Source organism: Chaetodon trifascialis, chromosome 8 (genome assembly GCF_039877785.1).
Source record: "Chaetodon trifascialis isolate fChaTrf1 chromosome 8, fChaTrf1.hap1, whole genome shotgun sequence".
NCBI classification, from domain to species: domain Eukaryota; kingdom Metazoa; phylum Chordata; class Actinopteri; order Chaetodontiformes; family Chaetodontidae; genus Chaetodon; species Chaetodon trifascialis.
In genome coordinates, this window is record NC_092063.1 from 5,826,600 (window position 1) to 5,844,310 (window position 17,711).

At 42.4% G+C, this 17,711-nt stretch overlaps 2 protein-coding genes across 3 annotated transcripts; both read right to left on the bottom strand.

Moving 5' to 3' along the window:
- Positions 1-3,638: 3,638 nt before the first annotated feature.
- Positions 3,639-10,039, bottom strand: ythdf1 (YTH N6-methyladenosine RNA binding protein F1). Its single transcript, XM_070968711.1, has 6 exons — positions 9,667-10,039; positions 9,243-9,270; positions 8,620-8,714; positions 6,888-8,531; positions 5,805-5,849; positions 3,639-5,156 (listed from the first exon to the last, which is right to left on the bottom strand). The coding sequence occupies exons 1-6, from the start codon at positions 9,694-9,696 to the stop codon at positions 5,142-5,144; spliced, it is 1,857 nt and encodes a 618-aa protein (XP_070824812.1). The 5' UTR covers positions 9,697-10,039; the 3' UTR covers positions 3,639-5,141.
- A 269-nt stretch (positions 10,040-10,308) lies between these two features.
- nkain5 (sodium/potassium transporting ATPase interacting 5) lies at positions 10,309-16,422 on the bottom strand. 2 transcript variants are annotated; one of them, XM_070968886.1, is made up of 6 exons: positions 16,183-16,422; positions 14,949-15,086; positions 13,465-13,545; positions 12,073-12,270; positions 11,050-11,110; positions 10,309-10,716 (listed from the first exon to the last, which is right to left on the bottom strand). In XM_070968886.1, the coding sequence occupies exons 1-6, from the start codon at positions 16,234-16,236 to the stop codon at positions 10,706-10,708; spliced, it is 543 nt and encodes a 180-aa protein (XP_070824987.1). In that variant the 5' UTR covers positions 16,237-16,422; the 3' UTR covers positions 10,309-10,705. The 2 variants fall into 2 exon arrangements, with proteins under 2 accessions (XP_070824987.1, XP_070824988.1); XM_070968887.1 differs by lacking the exon at positions 10,309-10,716 and adding an exon at positions 10,737-10,867 and having other exon boundaries at positions 16,183-16,406.
- Between the last annotated feature and the right edge of the window lie 1,289 nt (positions 16,423-17,711).

Genomic DNA, 17,711 nt, shown 5'->3' on the forward strand with positions numbered 1-17,711 from the left:
CCATGTGTTTGGATCTTTTATGACTTGCCTGCGATGTTTAAATTCAATCTTAGTATTGCCTTTTCACAAATAGTTTTTCCCAAGTCCCGTCTGGGACAGGACGCCACCTAGTGGTTTAGAGCAATGAGTGCATCTTCCCTCACCCTTACATTTTTCTGTGTTATCTGATTTTTGTTGATGGTGGAAATTAAAAAGAAGATTAAAGTTAACATCTCTGAAAAACTATGACATCATATTCCCACGAAAGGACATTAAATCATCTCTTACTCTGATCTCATACTTATTGAATTGCTAACTACAAGCATGAGGAAATAAAAGATTAGTGAAGAATAAACTAGAATTTGGATTTTTGTCAAGTAAAATCTCATAAAAACTAAAACAATCAACAGTAATAAGATTTTATTTTACTCTGCAAATGAGAATTAAAAGTATTCCCTTTAGCTGATTATTTGTCGCTAAGATTTTCTACAGCGACTACATTAAATGAACTGAGCTTCACGATGGCTCTTCAGAAACCTGCGACGCCTCGGAGATTGCTTATGCTAGTAGCGGCTAAAGCAGCCTCGAGCTGCTATCCTTAAACACAGATGAGAAGCAGGCTGCGGAGGTTTGGCAAGATCGTTTATTTTCATTTTTTAATTTTCAAACTTGTGGTTTTCAGTCTCAGCTGATGTTGACTCAAGTGACATCACTTGAGGCAGTTGATTAGACTCCAGCAGCGCCCTCTGGAGCCACATAAGGGTTCATACAGCTGTTTTTTTTTTTGTTTTTTTTCCACATGTGCAGTGTTCCCCAGACCCATTTCTAGAGGGCGTCTTCCACTTTATTACTATAATTCACCCACAGACAGAAATTATTTGCAATAAAGCAAACCAGGGCTTCATTTCCTGCAGAGACTAAGTGGACTGAAGCAGGCTGGCTGAAGGCTCCGGTGCAGTGGAAAACGTCCGGCAGTGTCTGGTTTCAGCACCCTGGTCAGCGCATCTTGCGGCCCGCAGAGCCTCTCCGTCCTCAGAGATGGAGAAACTGTAGCACAGATTGATTTTATGAACCTGGTCTGCTGGAGGCAGCATCCAGCGTCTGACAGCGACGACCGCATCCACGTCATGACGTTAATGCTTGAGCCTATGAGGACCGAGGTATGAAATCAGGACGGAGAGGCTTTTGATGGGGAGAAATGTCTAATTTAGAAAAAATGAAATATTGGGTTCGCTGTTTTAACCCGAAGGTGTGATGGGACTGAAGCGCGTCTTCATCCCCCCTGACTGGACACCATCAGCGGGCCTGTCCGCCTGCCTCAGCCGACGCCAGCACCGGAAACGGTATTGTTTGGCCTGCTTTACCTCCATGTCCATCTCTTTAAATCATGCAGCGCAGGGGATGTTTCCACGGCGGAGAGTCAGCTGGAGATCTGAATACCAGCTGCTGTGAGGCGGACTGAAGGCGCGCTGCCGCTGCGCACTCTGGAGCCGGACCCCAGGATCCGCACAGTTCATTATGGCGTTAGGAGAGAAGGCGATGACCGACAAGGACAAGAAGGAGAAAAAGAAGAGGTGTTTGTGTGATTATGTTGTTAAAATGCGACATTTGTGTTATTGATATAAAATACAGATCAGGACTGAGGACATTTTGGACAGCTTCGCTTTGCGTCGATGGCGCTCGGGCCTGTAGAGTCATTCATGTTCTCTCTCTGTGTTTCATTCCATCAAAGGCTCATAAAGCTCCAACTTTCCCCGGTGAGGGACAAGGATTGCCGCTCCTCGTGTTCACGGCGGACCTTGATTTAATAGCCATACAATTAAGGCACGCGGTGAATGCCAAGAGAGGAATCACACTGTCCGCGCGCCCTGCATCATGCATGAAGATGGAGAGATTTGAAACATCTGCAGAGAGAGAGAGAGAGAGAGAGGAAAACATCTGCCCGAGCTCACACGAACAAAGAGCGCCTGTTTTCTCTCTCATCATGACCAACATTTCACCAAGCTGAGCCGCTTTCCTCCCACATTTCTGTAGCGTTTGCATTGGCTGTGACACAAAGCGGCGACTCCTGGCAGCGAACAGGACGCATCGTGGAGTTACTCAGATAATCTGCAAACATTTGAATCAAATTTTGGTCACAACGTATGTTAGAGCTGCAACTCATTGCTAATTAGCCAATTTGCTAATAAATTGGTCTATTTAAAGTCAGAAAATTGTGAAATCCGAGTTCCAAAGCGATGACAGGAGCTGAAACATTCTTCAGTTAATTAATTTAATTCTTCAGTTAATCAATTAATTCATAACCCAAAAATAATCAGCAACTATTTTAGTCTTCATTTCAAGCAAAAACGGGAAACATTTCCAAACTCAGGCTTCTTAAATGAGAGGATCTGCTGCTTTTTTTCTCATATCTCAAAGTAAATTGCATTTGGTAACTGAGTTTTGGTTAATAAATGACTTTTAAAGCCTTCGTGTATTATCAGTTGTTTCAGTTGTGAGTCTGAGGATATTCACAGTGACCAGTTAAAGTGCAGTCAGCTGTAACACCTGAACACCGCCTGCTGCTGCTGAGACAGCGAAAAAAAATACTAAGCAAGAGAGAAGAAAAGTCAAAATAAACATCTGCTGGGAGTAACAGTACTCAGATATTCTACTTAAGTACAAATACCACAGAGTACAAATACTCTGATAAGATGAAACAAGTAAACATTTACTTTACATGAAGTACCAAAAGCAACAATGCTCATCATATAGTGCGGCCCATTTCAGATTAATGTACATTATAATATTGGACTGTGATTACTGATGCATTAATGTGGACATCACATTAATGTTGCGGCAGGTGGAGCTAATTTTAATTACTTCTCACACTGCTGGATAGCATTTGAATTTCTCCCTGTAGAGGATAAGAGGTGCCAAAATGATCTTAACTTTGCTCAAGTCAAAGTACAAATACCACAATGAGAAAATACTCCACTGTAAGGAAACTTCCCTCATTCAAAACCTGACTTATGTTAAGTATGATCAGCAAGAAGTATCAAACGTAAAATGAGTCATGTTTCACTGTTATACGCTGACTTTGGATTAATATTACTGCTGTCAATGTATGTTACATTTTACTCTTATAGATGTGTAAGTTTGAGCTAATTATAACTACTTTACAGACTGTTGGCTAGTTTAATCTACAGCAATGAATCATATTCTATAAGATCATCATGTTTGTCCTGTGAAAACCACGTATCTGTAGAAACATTTTCAGCAAATCCAAAAGACTTTTTAAATGACAAGTTCATTTTAAGAAGAATCTTCTCAACCCACGAAGGAAGACTCAGTTTACCAGAGAAATTCAAAATCACTCATTTTGGAGATACATGGTTTTCACTGAGCAGGGTATGAAAAAGTGTAATCTGGAAAGTAACTAGTAACTGTAGCTGTAAGACAAATATAGTGGAGTACAAAAGTACAGCATTTGTGGAGCAGAAACGTACACGTACTTCTAATGTATGCTTAAATACTTGAGTAAATGCACTTTGTATGTGTCTTTGTCCAAATCGAGGGGGTCATTAACAGCAGAGACTTCAGTGAATTTCATGATTTCCGACGACATCACTAAACTTGCGCACACATAAACATGATTCAGTCACAAAAACGCCTCAGACTACAGATAAGTATATCTTTAATAATGAACATGATCAAATCTAAGAATGTGATAGTGATCTCTGATACAATGGATATTTAATTCAGGGATGACGTAAAACCTTTTTTTTTTTGCATAAATTTTCTATATTCCAATAATATAACTCTGACTGCTCCACAATCATACTCCCTCTCTTTTCTTTCACTCTTGCATACACACAATACGGCAAGCAATTAAAAAAAAAAAGTCACAAACATATACCATATAGGCTAGTCTCTGGGTTTTCATACACTTGACAACAAATCAGTTAAGTATAATGCTACAGTTAAACATTTTGAGGCGACCTCAGTTAGAAATGTCGGTACATTAAAGCTTACATTTTCTGAGGATGATGTGGACAGGTTATAGCAATGGAAATGAGCAGAATGCCGAGATTATAATTATGTTAAGAGAGAAGATGAAATAAAAAGTAACAGGCCTGGCTTGAGTTTTAAAAGCAGTACATGCTACATTTCCTCCAGAATTTCAGAAACAGAGACCTCTGTTGGAACAGCGGGGAACAGAGGGAACTAAAAGTCACTGTAACAGGGAGACAAAGCAAGTTCTGTGTGGAAAAAACCGGAACTCATACAGTATATTTGTATTTCCATCCTTTAAATAAGAAAGAGAGGGACCACCTTTAAGAGCGTTTGATCTCTGGACGTCTTTTCCCTGAATCTCTAGCTGAAAATTTTGAGGTACAATTCTGGAAAGAAAAAAAAAGAAAAATTACAAATTTTATTTCTACTAGACTAGCGCTGAAAAGAAATGTTAAGGCTCCACTCTGGAGACACAAAAGCCCACAACTCCTGCACTTTAATGCTAATTAAAATCAGTTGTAAGCCAGGTGATTCAAAATATTTTTCTAACATTTACGCTTTCTAACGTCACAACCTTGCACGATTAAGTCTATGCATACAGAAACTCTCAGTGTACACATTCCTCCACCAAAGTAAGACACCCCTCACATTGGAAAAAAAAGGGGCTTTATAGAAGTTTTTTTTTTCTTCTGATAATATAAAATACAACTGGCCACACACGGATAGCAGACATTTGTCAATAAAGTGTCACTCGTTAAGATTAACCAATACAAGCACTTAACATTTCTCCAACACACAAACCACAAAGTGAACAGTCACTGAATATCAGCAGCATGTTGTCAAGAGATTTTCAAAAACAGACGTGCAGATATTTGTTACTTATATTTAGTTAAGAATGCAAGTTCCGGGCGAGCGATAAGAGTTTTATAAGGCTAAAAAATACAGAAAAAACAAGAAAATATATATTATTGAAGCGATTCAACTGGTGGAACGAGCTTCATCCCTGCACGCATCTTAAAGACTGGGAACCGGGAGCAGTGTGGGTCAAAAGTTTGACGTGGGCCGAAGTCAACAGAATTAAATAGAAAAAAATATTAGTTTTCAATTTCTTTATGTCCTTGTGTGTTTCCGCTCAAATCTAAATTTCGTCGGCAGCCGTCTTCTGTTCACTTCTGACGATCCTGAAAACAAAGAAATCATGAAGTTAAGAGACATGTTCATCAATATCACATCAGTCAAACATGCAGCACTTTATATTAAGGAACACATGTTCAACATTAACTAGTTTCTCATTAATATGCATATTAATAGAATATTGGCTCATTATTAATCATTAGAGTTATAATTATTAATGCCTTATTCTGCATGACCATATTATTCAACAACTGGGCCATTAGCTAAGAGTTTTCCCTCAATAACCTCCTAATTAAAGCTTATTGATTAGTAAAGAAGTTGTTGTGCATGAATTATGATTTTAATAACCCCAAACCTTACTAGCTCAAACCTCCAGAATAAGGTATTATTAAGTGCTTTAATGTTTAATAAAGAGCCAGTATGCCACTCAAACACAAGCTAATGAGCAAATAGTTAATGGGGATTATGTGTGATGTTTTTATCATATTTATCAAAAAGAGAAGTGACGGGTGAGTCAGCGTTACCATAAAAAGCCTTTCAGTGGAATTATTTTGTGATGATTTGATCATATTACTGTTACTGTCATATCATTATTGATGATTCTGAGCAAATCTGAGGTGCTTTCGCACAAACAGTGACACATACTGCACGTCAACATCAGCCATAACCCACAGAGACAGAGAAGATGGTTTTACCTGATCGATTCGGGATCGGCTCTGTATTGAGGCGGGCTCATAGCTCTGTGGAAAGACATGCGAAGGCTTACTGAACGGTGACATTAGACGAACACACTTTTAACATACTGTAATCATTTCAAATCAATGGATTGAAAGGATGAAAACAAGCTTATAATTAGGCAATTAGGGACTGTACAGGGGTGTGGGGGTTAATTGGTTGTAAAGGATCGTTTTGCTGTATGCAGAAGACAGACGACGTCTCTCTGTCTCTCAAGGCTTTATTTTCATAATCCCAGTCAGACAAGAAGCTAAAACACACCTGTTAACATGCCTGAAATGTGACTCAGAATTACGTAAGTGGTGTAATTGTGAAAGCCAGACAGACAACTGATCGCATATTCAACACCGTACCGCCGCAGTTTGTGAACTAGTCATGAATTTAATCTTGAGGACTTGGACATGAATTTTCCATTTTTCTTTTTTTGACACTCTGGAGCTTAAGTGAAGAAATTTTGGTGCCTGCATCCAGGATTCACACCCGGTCTGTGGTGGGTTTAAGCGACAAAGCACTTTGGTTAACGTCAAAGAAAGACGGATTTCTGTTAAACGTTAACAAAAAAAACAGGTCAGGAAGTTTTCATATCACAAAAAAAAAGGACGATTGTACATAAATCCAGCAGATTGAATTTCATGACTATTTCACGAACTGCTGTGAAGCTGGGTTCGCACATTTGGCCACATCATCAGATCTAACATCTGATTTTTATTATTTCTATAGAATCTGCGGTCAAATATGTTACAGCCTCATTTATTGTAAATCACTCATTTTACTTCTATCGTGTGTTTTGGTGGTGGACACTGAAAATTACTGATCTATTGAGACAGAATGTTTCCAATGGGGATCTTTTGGGCGATTATTAAGTTGAATCTACCACATTAACACGTTGAAGGACTGGACTACATCATGCTGGGCTACATCATCTTAAATTAGATGATTCTGTACCAGGTGAGCTTTTTACAGATAATTTTTATACAGTCCCTAATTATTATTACTCCTTTACTTTAAAAGTGTCATGTGATTAGTCTAAAGGAAATTACTACCTTTTTCACCACCTCCTCCTCCTCCTGCTTCTTCTCGTAGTGGGAGAAGTCATCAAAGATGGAGGTGGTGTGTTTGTACTGGGCGATGATCTTGAGCACCTGCTTTGCCTTTTCCAGAGGAACCTCTTGAGTGTCACGCGAGTTGGTGACTGGCTTGTTGTCATTGTTCTCCAGGCGGATGTGGCGCAGCTGGCTATTTGGCACGTCCTTAACAAACAACCAGTTCACGTCAAACTTGCCCTTCCACTTGTCCTGCGCCCAAACGCCGGCGCTGGTGCCGTAGTCCACAGGCGAGCGCATTTCGGCCACGCCGCAGAAGTGGCCGCTGCCGTTGACGCTGAACAACAAGTAGACGGGACCTTTAGCGTTCATAGCTCTGAAGGCTGAGTCCAAGCGTTTGTTGCCGTGCTCCGTGCTGCACCAGATGGAGTACTTGATGGAGCGGTGGATGTCGTCCTCGGAGTAGCTCTTGATGATGAACACGCGGCCGTTTTTCAGGTTCCAGTCAAACTCCTTGGGGTTGTAGCTGTGGGCCGCTCGCAGCTTCTCCAGCACGGGGTGGGACTCTGCTCCCAGCTCTGGAGGCACACCTCCGCCCCCTCCGCCTCCGCTGCCAACACCACCGCCATTAGAGGAGCCGCTGCTGTCCAGGCTTCCGCCCCCGTAGCACAAGTTGCGGTTGCGTGGGGCTATCCAGCGGGTCTGAGGTGTTGGAGCGGAGTTGTGGTTCTGGTAAGACTGTGGAGGCGGAGGTGGAGGACCCTGCATGGTCATCTGCTGCACGAGGGACTGGGCTGACTGCAGGGACTGCTGAAGGGGGGGCAGGAGACTGGGAGCATGGGAGTGAAGCTGGGGCTGTTGGTGGTGGTGGTGATGATGGTGGGGGGGTAAAGGAGGGGCCATCTTGGTGATAGTCCCTTTATTATCCCACGTATCAATGTCCATGTTGTGTTTAATGGGGGGTGGAGGCAGAGCTCCTCCAGCTACGGGTGTGCCAGGCTTGTTCTTGGTCTTTTGTTGCTGCAGCTTGGCAGGTTTACTAGCTATAGCAGCCCACGACGTCGGTTTCGGAGGGGGCATTCCAATTGGTGTGCCACCGTTGCCCGTGGCAACAGCTGCAGCTATACTGCCGCCACCGCCGCCGATCACAGAGCCTGCACTCTTCACACCTGAGCCACTTCCTGTCACATCCCCGCCTATTTTTAGGCCCAGCATGCCCTGCTCTAGGCTGTTCATACCTGGAGCCTTGCTCAGGGTGTCACTATGGAAACCGGTTTGGCCATCAGGGACTAAGGTGCCTCCTAGAGAGCTGGGTGGGTAGCTGTAACTCCCCCCATAGGCTGAGCTCTGAGTCTGCTGGCCCTGAGAACCACTGGTGCCCCAGGCTGAGAAGGCCGGGTTCTCTGGGAAAAAGTTAAACCTGTGGGGATAGATGCTGCTGCTGAGCCCCCCCGGCTGCCCGAACACCGTGTCGTGCATGAAGTGATGGTCCCCATTGCTGAGGGGGGCATAGGGTGTCAGGTAGGGAATCGGTGGGTCACCTCCTGTAGACCAAGGAGCCTCACTGAGAGGGTAAGGAAACCCAATGGAGGGGGCATAGTAGCTGGACAGGTAAGGGTCTGTCATGGATTGATAGCTGTTATTCTACAAAGAGAAACAGAATTAAGCTTGTTAAGGCAACAAGATGCTGAGATAATCAAGTGAAAATAAAAAAATTTGAGCGTCACAGTACCTGATTAGACTGGCTGGTGAGATAAGGCTCAAAGTCATTGTCATGGACTGTATCCTTCTGGTGGAGGGAGCCATTCTGCACTGAAACTGGAAAGGCTGCAAGAAAACCAAACCCATGTCAGAGCCGGAGCGAGTAACCATGATGGACTGTGAAGCCTAAAACACGTGCATTGTAGTAAGAGAGCAGCGAGCAGCCGGTCACAGTCGAACTGAAGTTACAGTCAGAGAACTAAAAAAACAATGGATATGCATGATGTTTGGTGTTGTATACTGATTTAAAATAGATCATCCTGTCTGCTGCAGAGCAGTGGTCTGCTGGATACATGCAACCTTTGCAGGCGTCGACCTGAAATGTGCATGGTGTTTTCCATTGATAAGCTGTTTGCCTTCACAGTGATGCATGTCCATGACTGCACACAGCTACGAAGAGACATGTGGATCAAAATACGTAAGGATGCACAGACGATATTTAATGCTCTGCAGACATCGCTGGAGTCTCTCTGTTGACAATATGGCTACGATACGTGAGATATCAGGTGACAGGTAAGTGTTATATGAAGTGCTGAACTGGATTAACATCTTTACAGCCACATCTGGAAGATCGGGAGACGTTGTCTCTCTTACCTTTGCTCGCATCTTGTCCTTTCGATGTCTTCGTGGTCACAATAAAAGGAGGGATGCATGTGGAAGGAGACACAGAGAAAGCTGCCATGGGTCTCCAGTGTTATTCAAAGCATCACACATTATCCTAGCTGCACACTGACATGCTTAGACGTCTCAGAGAAGCTGACAAGACACATAATAAATAAAAAAATAAATAAAGCGCTGGGCGCGTGTGTCGTGCCAGCATTTACCAGTCAGATACAAACTGGAAGCTGTGGTCCAGGCCTTTGGTTACCAGCAGTGGACCAGTTTTCTAGCTAACCCCCCTCTCTGCTGGCTAACTAGCTGGCAAACGGTGGCATCGTCTTCAGAGTGGGACGCGCACACCGCACATCTCGCCTCTCTGTTGAAATAAAAACCTGGAAAGCGTACCTTCGCTGCTTACCTGAGGGTCAATACTAGCGGCAGACATCATTCATCCACCAGGTGTTGTGTTAAGACTGAAGCCCTGACCAGACGTGCAGTGTTCGAGCCGCACAAACTCCGCTGTGTGGAGAGGCTAATAGCTGGAGGAGCTGTTAGTTTGCTAACAGTTGCTCACAGTTAGCAGCGGCCGTTAGCCGGTGGCTCTGCTCGGCGCGGACACTTCGCTCGTCGTAGCCCTGCTGCCGCTCCGCACCGTCCTGTCGACATTAATCCAGCGGGGCTTCAATCCGCTCCGACCCCCTCACCGTGAAATCAAAATCCAACCAGCCTTGGTGGCCCTGCTCACTTGCCCCAATGGCAGCTTCATCCGGGGTCTGCGAGGCGGAAATGACGTCGGTGACGTTGAGGACGCGTCCGCGGCTACCTAGCAGCGGTAGCAGATTTGTCCCGTAGCGATCGTGTTACATTTACGGAATAAAAAGCAAATTTTTCTCATTAATGAAGCTTTAATTAAGCTCCTAAGGTCATAAAACTGTGACAAAGCAGTGTATTTGTTTCTGAGGAAGACGCATGATCAGAAATAATATTAAGGAGCAGGAAAAAAAACAGCATTTGTTCGTCTTGTAAATGTTTAACAATAAAGAGATGTGCGCAACACCTTAAGACAAGCTGATGGTGGACGTGCTTTATTTCATCATACAGGTCACAAGGTGGTCACTTTTTCTCTCTCAAATGACATAATAATTTACACATTTTACAAACCGCACTTTTGTACTTGAGTGCTTAACAATGAAGTGGACACACACACACACATGAAGTGGACACACACACACACACACACATACACACACACACACACACACACACACACACACACACACACACACACACACACACACACACACACAGAGGTAGATTAGCATTTGAGGTCTGAGTGAACTCCCCTCTTGGTATTTGGGTCCAGTGAGGTTCAGCATCTATTACAGATGTTTTTATTATCAATCAGGCTGAAGTGATGACAGTTGTTTCCTCTTCTGCTCCTTCTCAGGTGTTTGTGGTTATTTATAATCTAAGCAAAATATACAGAGAAATACTTATGAGGTGTTGGATAGATGGAAAATTATTTAGATAGAATGGGTGCAAAACCTACCCACAGGTCTTTCACTAGAAGAGCAACTGAGAGGGTTTGGATGGATGATGGAATTCCCCCATGAAATTAACTAAAATAAGAAAGAGCAACGTAAATAAATGATAGAGAGCAAATCAAGCTCAGTGCAAACAAAAACAAAACAGAATGGAATGAGCATTTCTGTAGATAAAACGCTTTGAAATGTCTTGATGGATAATGTGTGTGGAATAAATAACATCTGTGGTTTCAGTCCCTGATCGGGAGAATACTCACAGCTGTCTTCTTCATCTGAGGCAGTGCTGACGGTGTAGCAGGCATAAACAAATCCCAGGAGCTACAGAAATTCACACCAAAATGTGTAAATGTGTATGTTTTCAAAGCACATTACTCATCCCGAAGTATACTTTAAACTTTTTCCTGACAGTGATTTTAACGTTTTAACGCCACAGTAGGAAAAACTCAGGTGTAAATAAGAAAATTATGGAATTAGATTTAGCTGCTTTGTTAATATTAATCGTAATACCTGTGCTTTTTTCTACCGTGACAAGACTTTTAAGATTTTCTAGATTGTTATTTAGATGTTCATTTACATGCAGCACACAGAGAGGCTTCTCGAGAATCTCACTCGCTCTCTAAACATAGATTTGTGTCACTGGCACAAACTGGAGGATCCAGTGTCATTAAATTTAAAGATAACAACAGAGACTAGAGGCCAGGCTGAGAGGCTCAGTGACACACTATTAGAGATCGCTGTGATAATGTCGTGCCTCTTTCCCAATTTACAGACTCTGTTGCCGGGCAACAGTTCATTCCTGTGTGTGCAGATGCATATTTATTGATATTAAAACAATTTTAAATGCTCTGCAATTGAGCTTTAAAAAGCATCACTGAGTAATTCTGTTATATTCACTTGAAGAGCGAACTAATGTGATGATTCATCCGCATTTGCACCAGTTAATCATCACAGTGTTTGTTCTTAATCAGTGCCTTGTTATCATCCCCCCACCCCCAGTCTGACATGTAAATATGGAAGTTCTTGATACTTCTTGTGTTTTCTTTATCCTAGTATTGGTTTGTTTAGCACTTGTACTGTATCAGCACTGAGGTTTAAGAGAAACAGCGTTTCAGTCCTCTATATGTCCTGTACATAACTGTGCATGTGGCAAAACAGACAATAAAACAGGCTTTGAGTGAGCCACATCATATCACTCACAATAAGATGACGATAATCATTTTTAATATGATAAAAAATAAACTTGTATCATATCCTGCTAATGATGTGTGACAAAGACTCACCGACAGGAGCAGCTGGACGATGCAGTGCAGGATCTCTATGTACTGGTACTCCAGCCAGCAGCCCAGCACTGTGGTCAGCGCCGGGTTTTGCTGCTTGTGCCACCCAGCAGAGGGAGGGCCGTCACTGTCACACCCCGGCCCGTTGTCCTTCCACCACGAGCGGTGTGACGACACTCCCAGGGAGAGTATGTCACTGTCCTGCAGGGACGGACAGGCGGAGAAGCTTTATGACACTGTGTGCAGTGGACAGCTAAAAGAGATGGGAGGGAAATCTGAGCTGCTGATCAGCTGATCCCTGTGATATGGTTCAGTGTGAGCCTGGCTTCCTGTCTGTGTCCACTACAAAGCATTATTTTCATTATTGATCAGATTTTTCCATTTCATTTACTTCTATTTGGAGGGAAAACCTCAATGAAACACATAACCAGGTGTGATTCAGTTTTAAAACATAAACATAAGAGCATCAAGACAAACACAAAAACAAAGGATCTTAAACCACACTAATTATTAAAAACAGGCTTCAGTTTGTTTCTGATGTTGTTGCTTATTCTCTCAAGCCACGCAGAGTTATGTCTTGGCAAAACAATGCACAGTGAAAAAAGGGAGAACATCATTATGTAATTGATAAAACAGATTAATACCATTAAGAGGTGTTTAATGACAGAGGATTACTGCTTTGCTGCAAAATGGTGAGTCCAGAGAGAAAGATAAAAAGATAATTCTTCAAAGCGCCGTTGTAGAGTCAAGCTATTGCCAGTAAAAATCCAAACTGGAAGACTACAAAAAGCTTAAAAGCATAACTGCACGAAATTTGTATAAAGTGGGAAAAAAAAAGACTAATGCCCATAAGAAGTTCTCAGATCACAAATACGTTTTAAAACTACTCCCTCAGGCTGATCATCAGTCAAAGAAATATTTAAATTACCAACTAATGATGAAAAAACTTTGTATTTGAAGCCAAAACCAGCAAATGCTTTGTGTTTTTAACTTGATGAATGAGAATCAATCAACTTAGATCGTTTGAACTGATGTATTTTCTAAATAATCAGTTAAAAATTTCTGCTAAAACCAATACTACCATCAGTTTTGTACTATTGCCACCACTTTGACCACTACCACTAATACTAATCAATTGTGCCATCATTATCAATAAGGACCAAAACAAAAGGCACTTCCACATGTTTTCCTCTGCAGAGAGGAGACATAAACCAGCTACTGTCCCTTCATGAAACTAAATATGTTGTGACTGAGAACAGAAACACACTGTAAACACAGCGTGTAATCATGTGACTGAGGGCAGGTCCTGAGACGTGGAGAGCTGAACACTGTGTTTAGGAGCTGGAGCTGCGTGAGTCTCTAATTATCTGACACTTACATGACCATTAGCCTCACCTTTGAAAGGCCTCCCAAATCCAAGTAGAGACAGCAAACAAAGACATTCCAGCCGACCCACAGCAGCGTCCACAGCAGGTACTGAGGAAACAAAAACACGACAGAGGAGGTGAGCAAAACTCAGTTCTTCAGCCCAGCGCAGCGCAGGCCTCCTCTTTTTCCAACAAATGTCCTAATTCTGATGTGACACAAGCAAAATGCTTGTGAGATGATAAAAGAGGGAAGAAAGAAAGAAATTAATGATGTTACACAAAATTGTGGATGTTTTTCTAAATTTAGCTTTTTTTTCTTCTGAAATACTGGATACTATCACTGCCTCAGCCCTCCAGAAATGCTTCAAATGAATGATAAGAGCGGTGACAGTGATGGTCGATCTCCCCTTCAGTTATGTAGAACAACTCAGCTCTCACATTGTCAATGTCATACACATGCTTTCACACACACACACACACACACACACACACACACACACACACACACACACACACACACACACACACACACACACACACGTCTCATATATCTGATCAATAAACTTCCACTTTAATCTGCATATCGCAGCAGTTGTTTTTACTTTCATTACTGCATGTTTCTTTCCTTTTCTGGGTTCAAGCCCCAGAAGCCCAGAATCTTAGTGTGTTTGGGCCAATTTCTTCTTATTATTATTTTTCTGCTGCAGCAGCTCAAATTACTGTGAGCTGGAATGATCTAGAAATATGAAACTCGGTCACATAACTGGAAATGATGTGCAAGTGCTTCCCAAGAAATATGAGTCCAGTCAGCCAGATGGTGGCGCTGTGATTAAAGCCCAAACATTTTGAAAAGGCCACGCTCGTCGCTGCTTGCAGATTTAATTTTTTCCTGTTCTTCTGACTGTATTCATCCATGTCCTCCTTAAATGTACCATATGTCACACTTTTGTCGAAACAAAAGGGAAATGCACGTATTCACTTTTTAGTAGAGAGTTTGATGAGAAGATTGATACCACTCTCTTGTCAGTACACTAAATATGATGCAGCCAGGGGACGGTTAGCTTAGCTTAGCATAAAGACTGGAAACAGGGGGAAACAGGTAGCCTGGCTCTGTCCAAATGCAACAAAATCAGCCTCCTCTGACCTCTAAAGCGTAAAAATGTGGATTTGTCTGTTGTTTTTTACGGGTGGTTATGTGCCAGACTATGCTTAATTATTTTAGCTTTAACTTTCTGGAGTCCTCGCTGAGCTCTGATTAAACAGACAAGATAAAACTAATGAGTAGTTGAAGTTTTTAGTTGGTGGATTTTGTTACCACTTGACTTGTTGACCTGTTCCCTGTCTTTAGGCTAAGCTAAGCTAACCAGCTCGCACTCAAATTAGTGTATTTCCTAAACTATTAAACTACTCCAAAAAAGGCTGGGAACCACTGGTATAAACCAACATGTAGCGTTTAGTGCTTTAACATGAATTTTTTTTAAATCTCAGCAGAAAATCAGACAGTTCCCTCACCATGATAACATAGCACGACCTGTACTGAGTGACACCAAACAGGCCCAGGATGACCACGATGATGTGGAAGAAGTTGATCATGATTGGAGCCCACTGGTAGCCGAGGAAGTCAAACACCTGCCTCTCCAGTGCTGTTACCTGGGGGGTCAACGGGAGCAGAAACAGAGTTAGAGACCCTTATGATGGCTCATAAAAGAGATTCACTTCGGCCTGTCTCAGGTGTGGCGGTGTTGCTCTGGCTTGTTAGACGCTGATCTCTTGCTCATGCGTCCATCAAGGTTGTGTTCCCGTTTCATTCTTAAAAGTTGTCAAGGCAACTGAGCCATGGGGGACAAAGCATGCTGGGAAAAGACAGACCAGGCTGTGGTGCTGTGTCCTCTGAGGTCGGTGCCCCAGTCACTCATGAAGGGGGGGCAGGGTGGGAAACACAGAGCAGGAGGACAAAGTGGGTGCAGCCCTTCATTGTGGTGGCTGTAGCGGTGGGCGGTCACAGCTTTTCATGGACCCTCCAACATACAACACGCTAATAATTAACACAGATCACAAAAAATATCAGTTTGATTGAGCTGCAGCCAGGAATTACACCCAATGTTGATTAATCTGCATTATTTAGTGTAGAAAATATCAGAAAGTTGTTAAAAATGCCTGAAATAATTTAGATGAGCCGTCTTCAGATTGCTTGTTTTGTTTCGTCAACAGTCCAAAACAAAGACACTCAGTTTACTTTGACATAACACAAAGAAAAAATACTAAAACTAACATTTGAAAAGCTGACACCAGTGAGTTTTTCTCCCCTGAGTAATCAGCTAATCAATAAAAGGACTAATCAGCTCTAATTTTCAACTTTATTTCACTTTAGTTTGCAGTTTATGTAGAAATCTGAGCTAATAATGACAATGTGAATGGAAGGTCATCAGTCACCACAGAGAATAACATGTTTACCTGCATTCAAGCTGGTTTGGGTGACTTAAAATATTGCAGCCTTTAGTTTAAATGGAAGATTTTATATAGTCAGAAACAATATAAAAAATGAGGCTTCACAGCATCAACAGATTAACTTTCCTTTGCAATAATTAAGTCTTAGCAGGGATTTAATGCACTGAAAACGCAGCTCTTATTCGCGGTTCTTACAGTTTTCGTGTGAGCGGCAGCTGAACAGACAGACAGCTGTCCTGATGTTTAAGCAGATGTGTTTATGTCGAAGCATCATATGAGGGAGAGAAAAACATCTCACCAACTGCAGACAGCACAGGAGGATCAGCATGCATCGTGCAGAGCAGCAGCCCATCCTGTTCTCCTCTCTGCTCCTGCTGCTCTGATGATGAAGACGTGGGTAACAGCAGCGAAGAGACTGGATTTGAAAATTGCTCAAACACCAGGGACAAACCTGCGAAGCTTTAGGTCCATAGCCAGCACGGAGCACTTCATCTCCTGAGGAAAACAGGCAGGCTGTCCCTGTGTGGAAACTACAGAGAAGGGGGAGGGTAGCTGTATGAGAGGCGTTCAATGCCACAGGCAGCAGGAGAGGGGAAACCCTGAAGGACGCTCAGGATGCTGTGAGGTTTTTTAAAAATAGAAATCCAAACTTATAAATACAGCCTGTGATTTACGGTGTTATACTGTTGTATGAATTAGGTACCAATGCAATACTTTCAGTACTGGTATTTCAGGTGCAGAAGAAGAACTGAAGTCTGTGGGGAGCAAGTGAGTGACTGCTGAACTGGAGAATTAGTGCCACCAACTGCTCTCAATACATTCAACTCATGATAACAACAGTGGAAAGAAATGGACATTAATTTACATTTTCTTCTCTTTTTCTGGAAATTTGATTAAAATTTGGGTCACACTTCACCATACAAGCCTCGATTTACAGGGTAATGTCACCGTAGGAATCAGCTACTGAGGGTGAAAAGAGAAGATGTGATGAAAAGAGCACAAACCAAACTTGACTCAGTGCAAAACCACGTGGAAAACATGATGGAAATACGACATTTTAGTCTCCTCATCGCTGTTTGATTTTTCTTCATTCACAAATAGGTCAAATCATTCATGCAGCAACTAACATCAGAATTTATTTGCTCAGTCGTATGTTGTCACATTTTTATTTTTAATGAAGGGCAATTTTCCACCTCAGCCAAGTGCAACACTCTTGGGTTTGTTTGACTCATCCATCCACCACGTGGATTTTTTTGCTCTATATACCACCTCACCCGACTTCCTCCTTTGCTCCCGTCACAAGAGGTCGTCGCCTAACAATAAACGTAAATATGGCTCCGTGCACAAATAACCTCTATGTCTGTTTTTTCCTCACGGGAAAAACAGACATAACAGACAGGTTTCCCACTTTCCCTCAAGCTGTTAAGTTCACTGAGGCTATTTGAGTAGTTTTGCATGGCTCATGGCTCACTGATTGAAAATTAAGCAATGAGTCAATCAAAAGAAAATTCACCTTCAGCAATTCTTTTAACCAATCAGTTCTTTCAGTTCAAACAGTCTCACTTCTTAATTATGAGGATTTCCTGCTTTTCTCTCCTTTAAATCATTGTAGGATGGTCAGAGTAAGAAGTGGGACTTTTACAGTGGTCTCTTGTGTCAGACCCTGATGCTTTGTTGACCCAATGCTCCAACCAGACCTCCTCTTTCTGTGGACTTTCTGACTCAAAAACGTCACACTGCTTCCTCTTCTGCACCTGAAAAAAGCCCTTCAGAAACCTCCCTCATATAATTCCTGTTTCTCCCCCGCTGTGGCATGAATTGACCCTC

Coding starts and splice junctions, on each gene's coding strand:
- ythdf1 (XM_070968711.1), bottom strand. CDS start 9,696: ATGATGTCTGCCGCTAGTATTGACCCTCAG. Junction 9,271..9,666: donor CCGCTAGTATTGACCCTCAG/GTAAGCAGCGAA, acceptor GTGACCACGAAG/ACATCGAAAGGACAAGATGC. Junction 5,850..6,887: donor AGGAGGAGGTGGTGAAAAAG/GTAGTAATTTCC, acceptor GTCTTTCCACAG/AGCTATGAGCCCGCCTCAAT.
- nkain5 (XM_070968887.1), bottom strand. CDS start 16,236: ATGGGCTGCTGCTCTGCACGATGCATGCTGATCCTCCTGTGCTGTCTG. Junction 12,271..13,464: donor ATTTGGGAGGCCTTTCAAAG/GTGAGGCTAATG, acceptor CCGTCCCTGCAG/GACAGTGACATACTCTCCCT. Junction 11,111..12,072: donor TCGTCCAGCTGCTCCTGTCG/GTGAGTCTTTGT, acceptor GAATTTCTGTAG/CTCCTGGGATTTGTTTATGC.